Genomic DNA, 15,683 nt, shown 5'->3' with positions numbered 1-15,683 from the left:
CTAAAAACCGTATGTAAACCTACCTCTGATCAAAAAACAGAGACGCTGAAATCTAAGAAATAACACTGCAGCTACATATTACTGGCTACATTTTGCCACACTTGTTTCAATATACATTGGCTCAAATATATTTTTGACGGAAGGATAACCACCCCATGTTTTGCCAGAACATTAAGCAATAAGGAACTGTATAATATTTGCTTAACCCTTATACATCTGTGAAGTATATATATACGCTAGTTTAACGGATACCAGACATATGGTTCATATACTCATATATGCATTTATATATGTTTTTTGATAGTCATACGCTTAGAGGTACATGAGTCTCCTCTGTTTATTTTTTGGTTTTATCTTCTGAGTACACCTGCTTGCTTATATTATCTCAATTTGAGTTTTTATAGTTTTTTGTTTATGAAGAACACCGGTGTTTTTAATATTGTACTATCATATTTTATATTTTACCAAATGTTTTAAATTGTCAACTGATTATCACTTGTGAATAGATCATCATTATTTTGATCTCATATATAAGAATCGTTCATTTAATAAACAAGAATCTTTTATTCAATAAATATATATATATTTAAACTATAGAATTTGAATCTAGAAGCTTTATTGTCCTGGAGAGACACCATTTACACTTGAAATTTCAATACAGCCTATGTAAGGTGAGAACATTATCAGACACACAAGGAATCTGAAATACATTTTAAACCATTATTAGTCAGAACAGCATTCACTTGCGCCACCTATTTTTTTGACCTATTGTACACAAAACCGTTGGGATAGTTTTTTAAGGTGAGCATAGTTCTGCCCGACTGAATAGGCAATCACTATCATATACTGTTTTATATGTATTTTCAATCTACTTTTTAAATGTGTATTATATATGTATTTGTAATAGGTCGACCTAAAACTTATTGTCAATGAATAAATATTGTATTTTAAATATTTTAAATATTTTTTGGTTAAATATATATGTGTTTATTACCGGCACCTTTTCATTTGTTTTTTGGCATCATTTTATATACACATTAATTTGGTCTTGCAGTTAGGTTAGTTTATATACTTTTTACTCTTTAGCTTGTTGTTTCGAGCTCTTTAGCTTGTTGTTTCGAGCGCTCCCTAGTGTTTTTTCTATTTCAATGTAGGATTCCCTCCTTAGCTTTAGAGAACCCTGTGAAGGAGCTTTTAGTGGTGGCAGGCCTTTTTAGAGAATTTTGTCTGACTGGACTGGAGAGTTTTAACGAATTGGGTCCTAAGCCTCATTAGCATTTTTGAGCTTTAAACCTCTAACATATTCCTAAGTGCGTAGATGCAGGCTGTGTTAAAGGAACATGATAGAGCAATAGTACAGTGTTTTAGAGATTGTATTATTGCACTACTGCAGGCCTCTAATTATGTGATTAATGTCTCAAACACTCTGAAGTACTCATCTGTTTCTGAACTGGACACTGGCAGAGAGCCAATCAGGAATGACATATGTGCGCAAATCACCAGCCATGTCCAGCTCAGGATTTGCAGCTCAGCTCTGCATTTGCTGCTGGGGAATGGACTTTAACCTTGGGGGGATATTTATCAAAGCGTCAATCTCAGTGCATTTGCCAGCGTCAATACCCTCGCCAGACATCGCTGACGCGGATCCACATATGATTCCCTTATTTCTAAAATAAAACGTCAAAAACAAGCGCGTTAAATACGGCATGATGAGCATTGGACTGTTGTTAACTAACAGACATCAATGTCATGGTTATTAGGGTTTTTCCCAACTTTATTTATACCATTTCATTACTTATGAAATAGCTAATCTTTCTCCTGTTAAGTGTAGTCAGTCCACGGGTCATCCATTACTTATGGGATTATATCTCCTCCCTAACAGGAAGTGCAAGAGGATCACCCAAGCAGAGCTGCTATATAGCTCCTCCCCTCTACGTCATACCCAGTCATTCTCTTGCACCTAACTAATAGATAGGACGTGTGAGAGGACTGTGGTTGTTATACTTAGTTTTTATTTCTTCAATCAAAAGTTTGTTATTTTAAACAGCACCGGAGTGTGTTGTTCTTTCTCAGGCAGCATTAGAAGAAGAATCTACCTGAGTTTGTGTATGATCTTAGCGGTCGTAACTAAGATCCATTTGCTGTCCTCGGCCATTCTGAGGAGTGAGGTAACTTCAGAACAGGGGACAGCGGGCAGGGTTCACCTGCAAGGAGGTATGTTGCAGTATATTATTTTCTAAGGAATGGAATTGACTGAGAAAATACTGCTGATACCGATGTAATGTAAGTGCAGCCTTAAATGCAGTAGTAGTGACTGGTATCAGGCTGATATGTATGTATGTTTACACTGAGGTATTTCTAGGGAATGGAACTTCACTAAGAAAATACTGTATACATTTAACTTATATTTGAGCCTCCACTGCAGTGAAAGCGACTAGCAGCAGGCTTATTAATAACATTTCATAATTTTATATTTAAAACGTTTACTGGCATGTTAATCGTTTTTCTCTGAGGTACTTGGTGATAAAACTTTATGGGCATTATTTTTCCACATGGCTGTCCTTTGTTTATGAATAAAATCAGTTTACTGAGCTTCCCCACTGTTGTATTATGAGTGGGAGGGGCCTATTTTGGCGCTTTATTGCGCAGTAAAAATTCAGTCACAGTCTTCCTATTTCTTCCTCCATGATCCAGGACGTCTCTACAGAGCCCAGGGGTCTCCAAAACTAGTTTTGAGGGAGGTAATCACTCACAGCAGACCTGTGAGACTGTGCTTTGACTGTGATAAAAACGCTTATATTAAATTGTTATCCGTTTTTGGGTACTAGGGGTTAATCATCCATTTGCTGGTGGGTGCAATCCTTTGCTAACTTAATGCATTTACTGTGAAAATTTGGTTGCTATAACTAATTTGGTTCATTGTTATTTCAACTGTGACAGTTTTTTGTGCTTCTTAAAGGCACAGTAACGTTTTTTATATTGCTTGTAAATTCATTTGAAAAGTATTTTCCAAGCTTGCTAGTCTAATTGCTAGTTTGTTTAAACATGTCTGACACAGAGGAATCTCTTTGTGCAATATGTTTAAAGGCCAATGTGGAGCCCAATAGAAATTTGTGTACTAATTGCATCAGGGCGGCCCTTACAAATCACTTTGCAAGACATGGCTAATGTTATGACTGAAGTATTATCTAAATTGCCAGAATTTAGGGGTAAACGCGACCACTCTGGGGTGAGAACAGAGTGCGCTGATAATAATAGAGCCATGTCTGATACAGCGTCACAATTTGCAGAACATGAGGACGGAGAGCTTCATTCTGTGGGTGACGGATCTGATCCAAGTAAACTGGACTCAGACATTTCAAATTTTAAATTTAAGCTTGAGAACCTCCGTGTTTTACTAGGGGAGGTTTTTAGCGGCTCTGAATGATTGTAACACGGTTGCAATTCCAGAGAAATTATGTAGGCTGGATAGATACTATGCGGTACCGGTGTGTACTGATGTATTTCCTATACCTAAGAGGCTTACAGAAATTATTAACAAGGAGTGGGATAGACCCGGTGTGCCTTTTTCACCCCCTCCTATATTTAGAAAAATGTTTCCAATAGACGCCACCACACGGGACTTATGGCAGACGGTCCCTAAGGTGGAGGGAGCAGTTTCTACTCTGACTAAGCGCACCACTATCCCGGTGGAGGATAGCTGTGCTTTTTCAGATCCAATGGATAAAAAGTTAGAGGGTTACCTTAAGAAAATGTTTGTTCAACAAGGTTTTATATTACAACCCCTTGCATGCATTGCGCCTGTCACGGCTGCGGCGGCATTCTGGTTTGAGTCTCTGGAAGAGACCATTAGCTCAGCTCCATTGAATGAGATTATAGACAAGCTTAGAGTTCTTAAGCTAGCTAATTCATTTATTTCTGATGCCGTAGAACACTTAACTAAGCTTACGGCTAAGAACTCCGGATTCGCCATTCAAGCGCGCAGAGCGCTGTGGCTTAAATCCTGGTCAGCCGATGTGACTTCTAAATCTTAATTGCTTAACATACCTTTCAAAGGGCAAACATTATTCGGGCCCGGTTTGAAAGAAATTATCGCTGACATTACTGGAGGTAAGGGCCATGCCCTGCCTCAAGACAGAGCCAAACCAAGGGCTAAACAGTCTAATTTTCGTGCCTTTCATAACTTCAAGGCAGGAGCAGCATCAACTTCCTCCGCTCCAAAACAGGAAGGAACTGTTGCTTGCTACAGACAGGGCTGGAAACCTAACCAGTCCTGGAACAAGGGCAAGCAGGCCAGAAAGCCTGCTGCCGCCCCTAAGACAGCATGAAGTGAGGGCCCCCGATCCGGAAACGGATCTAGTGGGGGGCAGACTTTCTCTCTTTGCCCAGGCTTGGGCAAGAGATGTCCAGGATCCCTGGGCGTTAGAGATCATATCTCAGGGGTATCTTCTGGACTTCAAAGCTTCTCCTCCAAAAGGGAGATTTCATCTTTCAAGGTTGTCAGCAAACCAGATAAAGAAAGAGGCGTTTCTACGCTGTGTACAAGATCTTATAATAATGGGAGTGATCCACCCAGTTCCGCGGTCGGAACAGGGACAAGGGTTTTACTCAAATCTGTTTGTGGTTCCCAAAAAAGAGGGAACCTTCAGACCAATCTTGGACTTAAAGATCCTAAACAAATTCCTAAGAGTCCCATCGTTCAAAATGGAAACTATTCGGACAATCTTACCTATGATCCAAAAGGGTCAGTACATGACCACAGTGGATTTAAAAGATGCCTACCTTCACATACCGATTCACAAAGATCATTATCGGTACCTAAGGTTTGCCTTCCTAAACAGGCATTACCAGTTTGTAGCTCTTCCCTTCGGGTTAGCTACGGCTCCAAGAATCTTTACAAAGGTTCTGGGCTCTCTTCTGGCGGTACTAAGACCGCAAGGAATATCGGTAGCTCCGTACCTAGACGACATTCTGATACAAGCGTCAAGTTTCCAAACTGCCAAGTCTCATACAGAGTTAGTTCTGGCATTTCTAAGGTCGCATGGGTGGAAGGTGAACGTAGAAAAGAGTTCTCTATTGCCACTCACAAGAGTTCCCTTCTTGGGGACTCTTATAGATTCTGTAGAAATGAAAATTTACCTGACAGAGGACAGGTTATCAAAACTTCTAAATGCTTGCCGTGTCCTTCATTCCATTCAACACCCGTCAGTGGCTCAATGCATGGAGGTAATCGGCTTAATGGTAGCGGCAATGGACATAGTACCTTTTGCACGCCTGCATCTCAGACCACTGCAATTGTGCATGCTAAGTCAGTGGAATGGGGATTACTCAGATTTGTCCCCTATGCTGAATCTGGATCAAGAGACCAGAGATTCTCTTCTATGGTGGCTTTCTCGGCCACATCTGTCCAGGGGGATGCCCTTCAGCAGGCCAGATTGGACGATTGTAACAACAGACGCCAGCCTGCTAGGTTGGGGCGCTGTCTGGAATTCCCTGAAGGCTCAGGGATCATGGACTCAGGAGGAGAAACTCCTTCCAATAAACATTCTGGAAATAAGAGCGGTTTTCAATGCTCTTCTGGCTTGGCCTCAGTTAGCAACTCTGAGGTTCATCAGGTTCCAGTCGGACAACATCACGACTGTGGCTTACATCAACCATCAGGGAGGGACAAGGAGTTCCCTAGCGATGATGGAAGTCTCAAAGATAATTCGCTGGGCAGAGTCTCACTCTTGCCACCTGTCAGCGATCCACATCCCAGGCGTGGAGAACTGGGAGGCGGATTTCCTAAGTCGCCAGACTTTTCATCCGGGGGAGTGGGAACTTCATCCGGAGGTATTTGCCCAACTGCTTCGGCGTTGGGGCAAACCAGATCTGGATCTCATGACTTCTCGCCAGAACGCCAAGCTTCCTTGTTATGGATCCAGGTCCAGGGACCCGGGAGCGGTACTGATAGATGCTCTGACAGCACCTTGGGTCTTCAACATGGCTTATGTGTTTCCACCCTTCCCGATGCTTCCTCGATTGATTGTCAGGATCAAACAGGAGAGAGCATCGGTGATTCTAATAGCGCCTGCGTGGCCACGCAGGACCTGGTATGCAGATCTAGTGGACATGTCGTCCTGTCCACCATGGTCTCTGCCTCTGAGACAGGACCTTCTGATTCAGGGTCCTTTCAAACATCCAAATCTAATTTCTCTGAGGCTGACTGCATGGAGATTGAACGCTTGATTCTATCAAAGCGTGGATTCTCGGAGTCAGTGATTGATACCTTAATACAGGCTAGGAAACCTGTTACCAGGAAAATTTACCATAAAATATGGCGTTAATACTTGCATTTGTGCGAATCCAAGAGTTACTCATGGAGTAAGGTTAGGATTCCTAGGATATTGTCTTTTCTACAAGAAGGTTTAGAAAAGGGTTTATCTGCTAGTTCGTTAAAGGGACAGATCTCAGCTCTGTCCATCCTTTTACACAAGCGTCTGTCAGAAGTTCCAGACGTTCAGGCTTTTTGTCAGGCTTTGGCCAGGATTAAGCCTGTGTTTAAAACTGTTGCTCCGCCGTGGAGCTTAAACTTAGTTCTTAACGTTTTACAGGGTGTTCCGTTTGAACCCCTTCATTCCATTGATATCAAGCTGTTATCTTGGAAAGTTCTGTTTTTAATGGCTATTTCCTTGGCTCGAAGAGTCTCTGAGTTATCGGCCTTACATTGTGATTCTCCTTATCTGATTTTTCATTCAGACAAGGTAGTTCTGCGTACTAAACCTGGGTTCTTACCTAAGGTAGTCACTAACAGGAATATCAATCAAGAGATTGTTGTTCCATCATTGTGCCCTAATCCTTCTTCAAAGAAGGAACGACTTTTGCATAATCTGGATGTGGTCCGTGCCCTGAAATTTTATTTGCAGGCAACTAAAGATTTTCGCCAAACTTCTTCCCTGTTTGTCGTTTATTCTGGACAGAGGAGAGGTCAAAAAGCTTTGGCTACCTCTCTCTCTTTCTGGCTTCGTAGCATAATACGTTTAGCCTATGAGATTGCTGGACAGCAGCCTCCTGATAGAATTACAGCTCATTCTACTAGAGCTGTGGCTTCCACTTGGGCCTTTAAAAATGAGGCCTCTGTTGAACAGATTTGCAAGGCTGCAACTTGGTCTTCACTTCACACCTTTTCGAAATTTTACAAATTTGACACTTTTGCTTCTTCGGAGGCTGTTTTTGGGAGAAAGGTTCTTCAGGCAGTGGTTCCTTCCGTGTAAAGATCCTGCCTGTCCCTCCCGTCATCCGTGTACTTTTAGCTTTGGTATTGGTATCCCATAAGTAATGGATGACCCGTGGACTGACTACACTTAACAGGAGAAAACATAATTTATGCTTACCTGATAAATTCCTTTCTCCTGTAGTGTAGTCAGTCCACGGGCCGCCCTGTTTTTACGGCAGGTCTAAATTTTAAATTAAACTCCAGTCACCACTGCACCCTATAGTTTCTCCTTTCTCGTTTGGTTTCGGTCGAATGACTGGGTATGACGTAGAGGGGAGGAGCTATATAGCAGCTCTGCTTGGGTGATCCTCTTGCACTTCCTGTTAGGGAGGAGATATAATCCCATAAGTAATGGATGACCCGTGGACTGACTACACTACAGGAGAAAGGAATTTATCAGGTAAGCATAAATTATGTTTTTATTTTTCATCTGTTGATGTCCAAGAAATAGCTACATTTATACATCAACAAACAATATCTCATAGAAAGTTATTTTTATATCTATTTGTTATAAAAAAATCTGTTATATGATACTTTCACATAAATTAATGTGTATTTGTATTTCTAGAAGTCATAATATGCTTTTATCTCATGTTTTTTTTTTTTTTATAAATGATTATTAATGCTAGAATTTGTATTATCTATATCATATCTTTGCACATATCTTTGCACATACTTGTATATATATATATATATATATATATATATTCATATATATATATATATATATATATATATATATATATATATATATATATATATAATATGTGTGTGTTATGTCAGAAATCTTTTGCAAACATATTTACATGTCCCCAAGTTCCTTTTTTTTGTTCTAAACAATGTTGTCTTTCATATCTCTGTGTTTATTTATACCACTATATGTATATAGTGTAAATTTATTATTATTCTGAGCAGGAATAATTGCAAATATAACATGTAATCAGGGTATCATAAATATTTATTTGCAATCAATGGATATTTTAGGAGCTGGGCCAGTTTTCTCTCTGTTCCTGTGTAACCCCTCCTGATTGCAATCTAGTTTTAAAAACCACCCCTACACAGGTGTTATAAAATGCACTGGCATATAAGATGACATTTCTTATTGAAAAATAAATTCAAAAGAAGGAAAGAAAAACACTGAAAATTTAATGACAGTAAAGGTGATTTTAATTTCTGCTGTATCTGAATCATGACAGTTTAATGTTAGGTGGGCTATCCCTTTGAGCTATCAGTTTAAGATTATATTGAATCAAACATCAATTCGAATTTTAAAATCATTGTCTAAAATATTACACTGTGTGTCCTAATGTCAGCAACAATGTTTATCTTTAATACTAATTTCACATATACATACTTTCAAAGTATAATACACAATGTAACAAATGGCACTTATAAGTTCTGATGAGTGATCAATGAAACAAGTATCAAGCAATTTGATTTGTTAGTGATAGTTTAAAATGTATATTTGAATCAGATTGACTGATGTCATAAATCATGTGTTTATGCATATTCCAATCAAAAGTGGTTGAAAAATTCACTATTGTGTGGGTTGTTTAGGAGTTTGCATCATAATTGGTGCGAATAGTGTTGCGTTAAATTTGGGGCAAAGTGGAGAGTGGAACTTGTATTACATGGCTTAAACATGGTGCAAATAGATTTTTCAAAAAATAAATAAAAAGGAAGTTAGCTATATTATGTTGTGTATTTATTTCATTTTTATATCTATTAGTGCAACAAGTTTGGGGCAAAACTTTGCAGTGAAGGGGTTAAAAGGATAGAAAGGTCAAAAATGAAATGTACATGGGTGTATTTAAATTTGAAATATAAACATTTTTGCAATATAATTCTATTAGTAAAAATGCTTCTACTAAAAGTTATTGATGTTTTTCAGCAGAATATGCACATATCTTGTAAGCGGTTGTGCGCCAGTATTCAAACACTATGGGGCCGATTTATCATGTGTCTGGCGGACATGATACACTGTAGCTATCATGTCCGCCAGACATCGATAAATGCTGACAGCATACGCTGTCGGCATTTATCATTGCACAAGCATTTCACTAGAAATGCTTGTGCAAAACCGCCCCCTGCACATTCGTGGCCAATCGGCCGCTAGCAGGCGGTGTCAATCAACCCAAACGTATGCGATTGTGCGGATTTCTGTCCACCGCCTCAGAGGTAGCAGACGAGTTAAGGAGCAGTGGTCTTAAGAAAGCTTCTTCTTAACTCCTGTTTCCAGTGAGCCTGAAAATAGAGGCATTGGGGCCGATACGGAGCTTGTTAAATCGGCCCTATGCATGCTCAGAGAGATGGCTGTGGTGTGTATTACTTCTGAAGACATGCAAGCTACTACTTACCCACTCAGAAGGTGTTGTTTTTAAATACTGGTGCACAACCCTCACAGAATATGTGAGCATGCAGCAGAAAAACAGTAATAATTTTATTAGAAGATTTTTTGCTATTATTAGTAGATTGCAAAAAAAAAATGTTTCTATTTCAAATTGAAATGCAGCTTGACAAATTTCATTTTTGACCTTTCTATCCCTTTAATCAGTTAGCTGTTAATGGTAAAATGTATTGTAGTGCAGGGAATACCCTCCCATCTGACACCTACCACCTCCATGATCACTTCTAAACAGCTCTCTTTTCTCCCCCCCCCCTCCCACTGGTCACCATCATCTTCCACCATCTTATTGGCAGCCAGTCTTCAGTTAAAGTCTTTTTTTCTTTTTAATGATTTATTTATTTTCTGTAGTGTAGGGATCCTTCCTCACCCATCACCTCCCTGATCCCTCAGAAATAGCTTTTTTCCCGCTCACTCCTACAACACTGTAATATTTGTTACTGGCAGTATGCCAATGTGTAGTCAGGGAGGGTGAGGGTTTGTGAGTATTTAATTTTTTTTCTTGTAGTGTAGAGATCCCCTCCCCACCTTTCCTTCACGCAATTGCATTGCAGAAACCCAAAGCCACCTCTAATTTTCCTCTTTTCTGCAGTGTAGGGGCCCTTCCCTCCCTCTTCCCGACTAAAAATCATTCTGTAGCATAAGGAAACCTAAACTCCCCCCTCCTGCAATGGACCACCCACCTACCTCCCTCCCAAACCTCCCACAGCACCACCACACCTGATACAATTAGTGGCACTGCGTCACTGTCTGTATTGATGATCTGCCTTCATATAGTAGGGGAACACAATCAGAGTTCCCTAACTATATGAAGGCAGATGCCTTCTGCCCCATCCACATTTTCAGCTAATAAAGCTAACAGCGGGGACCACAACATGAGCCAAGGTGTTGGATGTAGGTACGCTGGACAAAGTACTGTGTGACATAGTACCTATGTCCATTTGGCTTAAGAGGTTAAAGACTAGCTCAGCTGATCACAACCCAGCAAACTCATGTTATTAAGGAAGCTATTATATCTTTATTGATCATTTGTAATAAAAAAAATGAAAACATTGAAATAGTTTTTCTTACTGCATCCTCAACAGCCAGATACAGCAGACATTTTTATTTCTGTAAAATGAGAAGTCATTAGTTGACTTATTATTGAGTCCCAGTGTTGTTGTTTTTTTTTTTTTACTTATGTCATCATCTTTCTGCTTCAAAGTTACAATTTGGACCAAGACCACTGTCAGTGATGATGACAATTATGTTTTTCTAAGAGGACATAAGGTCAGGTGAATTATTCCTAGAACAAAGGAGATTTATAGTTCAGTACTTTTTTTTTTTTTCAATAATTGTTTTATTAAAAGGTTTTCAACAAAAATCAACAAATAATCATTGGACAGAAATGTATACAGTAATGTATAAAGACCTATACATCAGATATAGTGGTATACATGTTGTCAAATTAATAAGAACATTTCTGTATGAAACATTTAACAATCTCTATCCACAGTATTCAGTAGGAAGTCCAGTAAGACCTTAAGGGATATTAAAAATAATGACATAGTGTGTTCTTATGTTACACAGTAGCCATATGGTGCAAAATCTGTGTAATGATCTTACGAAACAAGATGTGAGGAACAGGCGGGGAAGAAAGAGGGGAGGGTGAGATAGATTAAAAAAAAAAGAAAAGATTATTAATTCCCCCCTGGAAGACAGGAACTCTCACTTCCCTTAATAAAATCTAAGACGGCTGATTGGCATGCCACTCTCTATGAAGCCAGGTATCCCATATTAGCCAGTAGGTGTCCATTTGATCAATCAAATTAAAAAAGAATTTCTCCATGCTAGCCATGTAGTCTACAACAGTATTGATTTCTGTAAGATGTGGAGGTTCAAGAGATTTCCAGGCCCGAGCGATGCACAATTTCATTGCTGTAAAAATGTACACCAGCAGTCTCCTCGACACCAGCGGCGTATCATTTGTTATTATATGTAAAAGGGCGTCAGCTGGTGATATCTTATCAATAAGTTTCAAAGATCTGCATAAATGCTCAATCTCTCCCCATAATAGGGTTAGTTTTGGGCATTCCCACCAGATATGTAGATCTCTACACTACAAGAAAAAAAATGTACCCTGAGACCTCACCCTTGTGCTGGCTCCGCAGCCGCGCCAGCACAAGGGTGAAGTCTCAGGGTACATTTTGGCAAGTCTGGCTGGGGTTCTATGCCATTTTAAAAGCACTTTTATATATACTTCCAGCATAGTAACACAGTGTACGGTCCTTTTAGTAAGTATAGTTCAGTACTTTTAAAATAAGTTTCAAAATAACTTCATGTAGTATTATTTAGTAACATTACTTATTTATATTATTCACGTTACCTGATAGTTTTTTTCCTGATTTCATCTACCAATAGGAATGGCAAGGAATTTATTATGCTCGAAAGAAATCCGGTGACAGCATCCAGCAACATGTAAGAGTAACCCCAGTGATTGGCCAAGGAGGGTGAGTTAAAGGAGTTATCATCAGATTTAACCAACTTGAAAGTACAGACAGAAACATCATATATTTCTGTTACACTAAGATCTTTTAATATCATAAGGTGGCTGCACCATCAGACCCCACATGTGTAAGAACACCCCGCAAGTCAATTATTAAGAACCACCACTAGAAACACGTAATCACTGTGTAGAATGTTCTATAATGTTGTAGAAGCAGAGTTCTGGACCCTGCATGAAGCAAACCTGTCTGCCCGGGGGCATTGAGAAACATTCATTAGAAACATTAATTGAAAGATTTTTACTAGTTATAATGAAATTCACAACTATAATTTACCTACTCCCTTAAAGGGACAGTTTAGTCTAAAATAAACTACTCCCTTAAAGGGACAGTTTAGTCTAAAATAAACTTCCATGTTTCAGATAGGGATTGTAATATTAAACAATTTTCCAATTTACATTTATCACCAGTTTTGCTTTGTGCTCTTGGTATTCTTAGTTGAAAGCTAAACCTAGGAGGTTCATATTCTAATTCTAAGTCCTTAAAGGTCGCCTTCTTTAAGGGCATTTTGACAGTTTTTCACCACTAGAAGGTGTTAGTTCATGTGTGTCATATAGATAACACTGTGCTCACGCATGTGGAGCTCCTAGGAGCCAGCACTGATTGGCTAAAATGCAAGTCTGTCAAAAGAACTAAAATAAGGGTGCAGTTTGCAGAGGCTTAGATACAAGATAATCACAGAGGTAAAAAGTATATTAATATAACCGTGTTGGTTATGCAAAACTAGGGAATGAGTAATAAAGGGATTATCTATCTTTTAAAACAATAACAATTCTGGTGTAGACTGTCCCTTTAAATATTCATCATAATTGACGTTCAGAAAATAAATCCAGATTTTCACAAGAAATATCATGCAATAAAAATGCCTGTATTCCTGATAAGATTAATTTAGTTGCAGTATCTTAGATAGGTTTGTTTTCTGTGCAAGCCGATTGTTATAACTTAAGTACTATATCAACTTGATGTCATATATAATGTTACCAGGACTAGTCAACATACACAGCTCTAGTTGTGCACCAAGCTTACTCCCATACCATAACCCTATGTTTAGAATAGAGCACAATCTGATATCAATGGTTAAAGATATTGACCAGAGAATATTAGAGCAGCCATCATTTTTTTAGCACAGGCCATCTAATATCTCTTATATTTCAAGTGGTGAGTTCTTTGCGCAACACAAAATAGCACTGAAAAATTTAGAGCGTCTGGAGACAGTAAGTAAAGTGTAAAGGCTAGAATAAAAGTATACAAAACAAATGTATAATACATTAAAATAATAAATATTTCACACATACACACACATATATGTATATATATATATATATATATATATATATATATATATATATATATATATATATATATATATATATATATATATATACACACACACACTTGTATTATGGAGGGTAAAATGGAAAGTGTTGCAGATTTCCCTATAACAATTTTAGTGCACCATAGCACTAATATTTTTATAGAACAAAATTATCTTTTTTATATCAGCTTTTTTATACTAGTATCCTATTTGTGCTATGAAGTATCCATGTATATTAATGTCCCTTTAATTGTGAAATAAATCAGATTTTACGCTTGCAACACCTGCTGGCTAATTAATATTCTTTTATGTTACTAGGAAGATCAGACATTTTGTGTCCATCAAGAAACTCTGCAATGCCAGTGACAACAATAAGCAGGTACAACTATCTACTTGATACATTTCTAATTCTTTTTATATTCAAAGAAACTATTTTTCTCTTGCTGTATTGTCATCCTTATAAATTCACCTTGCATTGAGTATAACTATATGCAGCAAAATCCACTTAGAAACCACTTGTTTTACATGCTTCGCTAACAGTTACATGCAAGATTTTACAAAAAAAACCCCATCATATATATATATATATATATATATATATGAAAACATATAAAATATTCTTCTATGTGCAGTACATTGGAATGTGAAATATTCATATTTTCATGTCAGGTTAGTGCACGTCGGGTTAGCGTAGGAGCGAAAACTTTTTCCTTTCAACTTGTAATACGAGCACTACATGACGCACGCAAAAAGCTTATTTATATATATTATATAGTATAGTTAGCAGGAGAGATAAATATCGCTCCACTCGTAATCTGGTCCCTAGTGTTTAAAGGGACAGTAAACACCTACAGGTAGATTACAAGTTATGGGTGCAATGGGGTGTGAAACGAACGCAACAAAAGTTACGTTATTTCACCCTCCATTGTGCTGCCATTACAAGTTTTGAAACAGCCGGCTTGTGCGTGCATTTTGGTTGTGTTGAGCTCCATACCGCACAAAATACAGGCGCTGTTTTGACGTGCTCGTGCACGCTTTCCAAATAGACATCAATGGGGATACCGGGTTAGAAAAAAACCTAACACCTGCGATCGCGGAATGAAAAGCTCCGTAATGCATCCCCATTGATGTCTATGGGGGAAAAAAAAGTTATGTTTAAACCTAACACCCTAACATAAAACCACGTCTAAACACCCTGAATCTGCTGCCCCCGACATCGCTGACACCTACATAAACTTATTAACCCCTAATCTGCCGCTCCCTATGTCGCCGACACCCAAATAAATCTATTAACCCCTAATCTGCCGCTCGCAACATCGCCGCCACCATACTCAAGTTATTAACCCCTATTCCCCTGCACCCCAACATCGCCCACACTATAATAAATCTATTAATCCCTATTCCGCCACTCCCCAACTTTGCCACCACTAAATAAAGTTATTAACCTCTAAACCTCTGGCCTCCCACATCACTACCACTAAATATACCTATTTACCCCTAAACCTCCAGCCCCCCACATCGCAACAACCTAAATTAAACTATATTAACCCCTAAACCTAACCGTAACCTTAACCCTAAACCTAACACCCCCCTAAACCTAACACCCGCTAACTTTAACATAATTAAAATATAGCTAAATTAAAGTTACAATTATTAACTAAATAATACCTATTTCAAACTAAATACATACATACCTGTGAAATAAAACCTAAGCTAGCTATAATATAACTAATAGTTATATTGTAGCTAGCTTAGGTTTTATTTTTATTTCACAGGTAAGTTTGTATTTATTTTAACTCGTTAGACTAGTTAGTAAATAGTTATTAACTATTTACTAACTACCTAGTTAAAAAAAATATAAACTTACCTGTGAAATAAAACCTAAGCTGCCTTACACTAAAACCTAACATTACAAAAATGAAAAACACTAAAATTACAAAAAATAAACAAAACCTACCATTACAAGAAATTACCAATGAAATGATCTAAAACAATAAAAATGATTCCTATTCTTATACCCTTTAAACCCCCCCCCCCCAAAAAAAATAAAATAAAAACCCTAATCTACAGGGAGTGCAGAATTATTAGGCAAATGAGTATTTTGACCACATCATCCTCTTTATGCATGTTGTCTTACTCCAAGCTGTATAGGCTCGAAAGCCTACT

The 15,683-nt window shown here is 38.3% G+C and overlaps 1 protein-coding gene across 1 annotated transcript in view; it reads left to right on the top strand.

The window, feature by feature from the left end:
- The window catches only part of PDE8B (phosphodiesterase 8B), a 493,644-nt gene that overhangs the window by 354,651 nt on the left and 123,310 nt on the right, over positions 1-15,683 (top strand). Inside the window, exons 9-10 of the mRNA XM_053701380.1 lie at positions 12,060-12,148; positions 13,836-13,896. Of these exons, the coding sequence (XP_053557355.1) occupies positions 12,060-12,148; positions 13,836-13,896 (150 nt within the window). The remainder of the gene's footprint in view (positions 1-12,059; positions 12,149-13,835; positions 13,897-15,683) is intronic.

The sequence above is a fragment of the Bombina bombina genome, chromosome 2 (assembly GCF_027579735.1).
Source record: "Bombina bombina isolate aBomBom1 chromosome 2, aBomBom1.pri, whole genome shotgun sequence".
Taxonomy (NCBI): Eukaryota; Metazoa; Chordata; class Amphibia; order Anura; family Bombinatoridae; genus Bombina; species Bombina bombina.
This window is presented reverse-complemented; position numbering and strand designations above follow the sequence as displayed.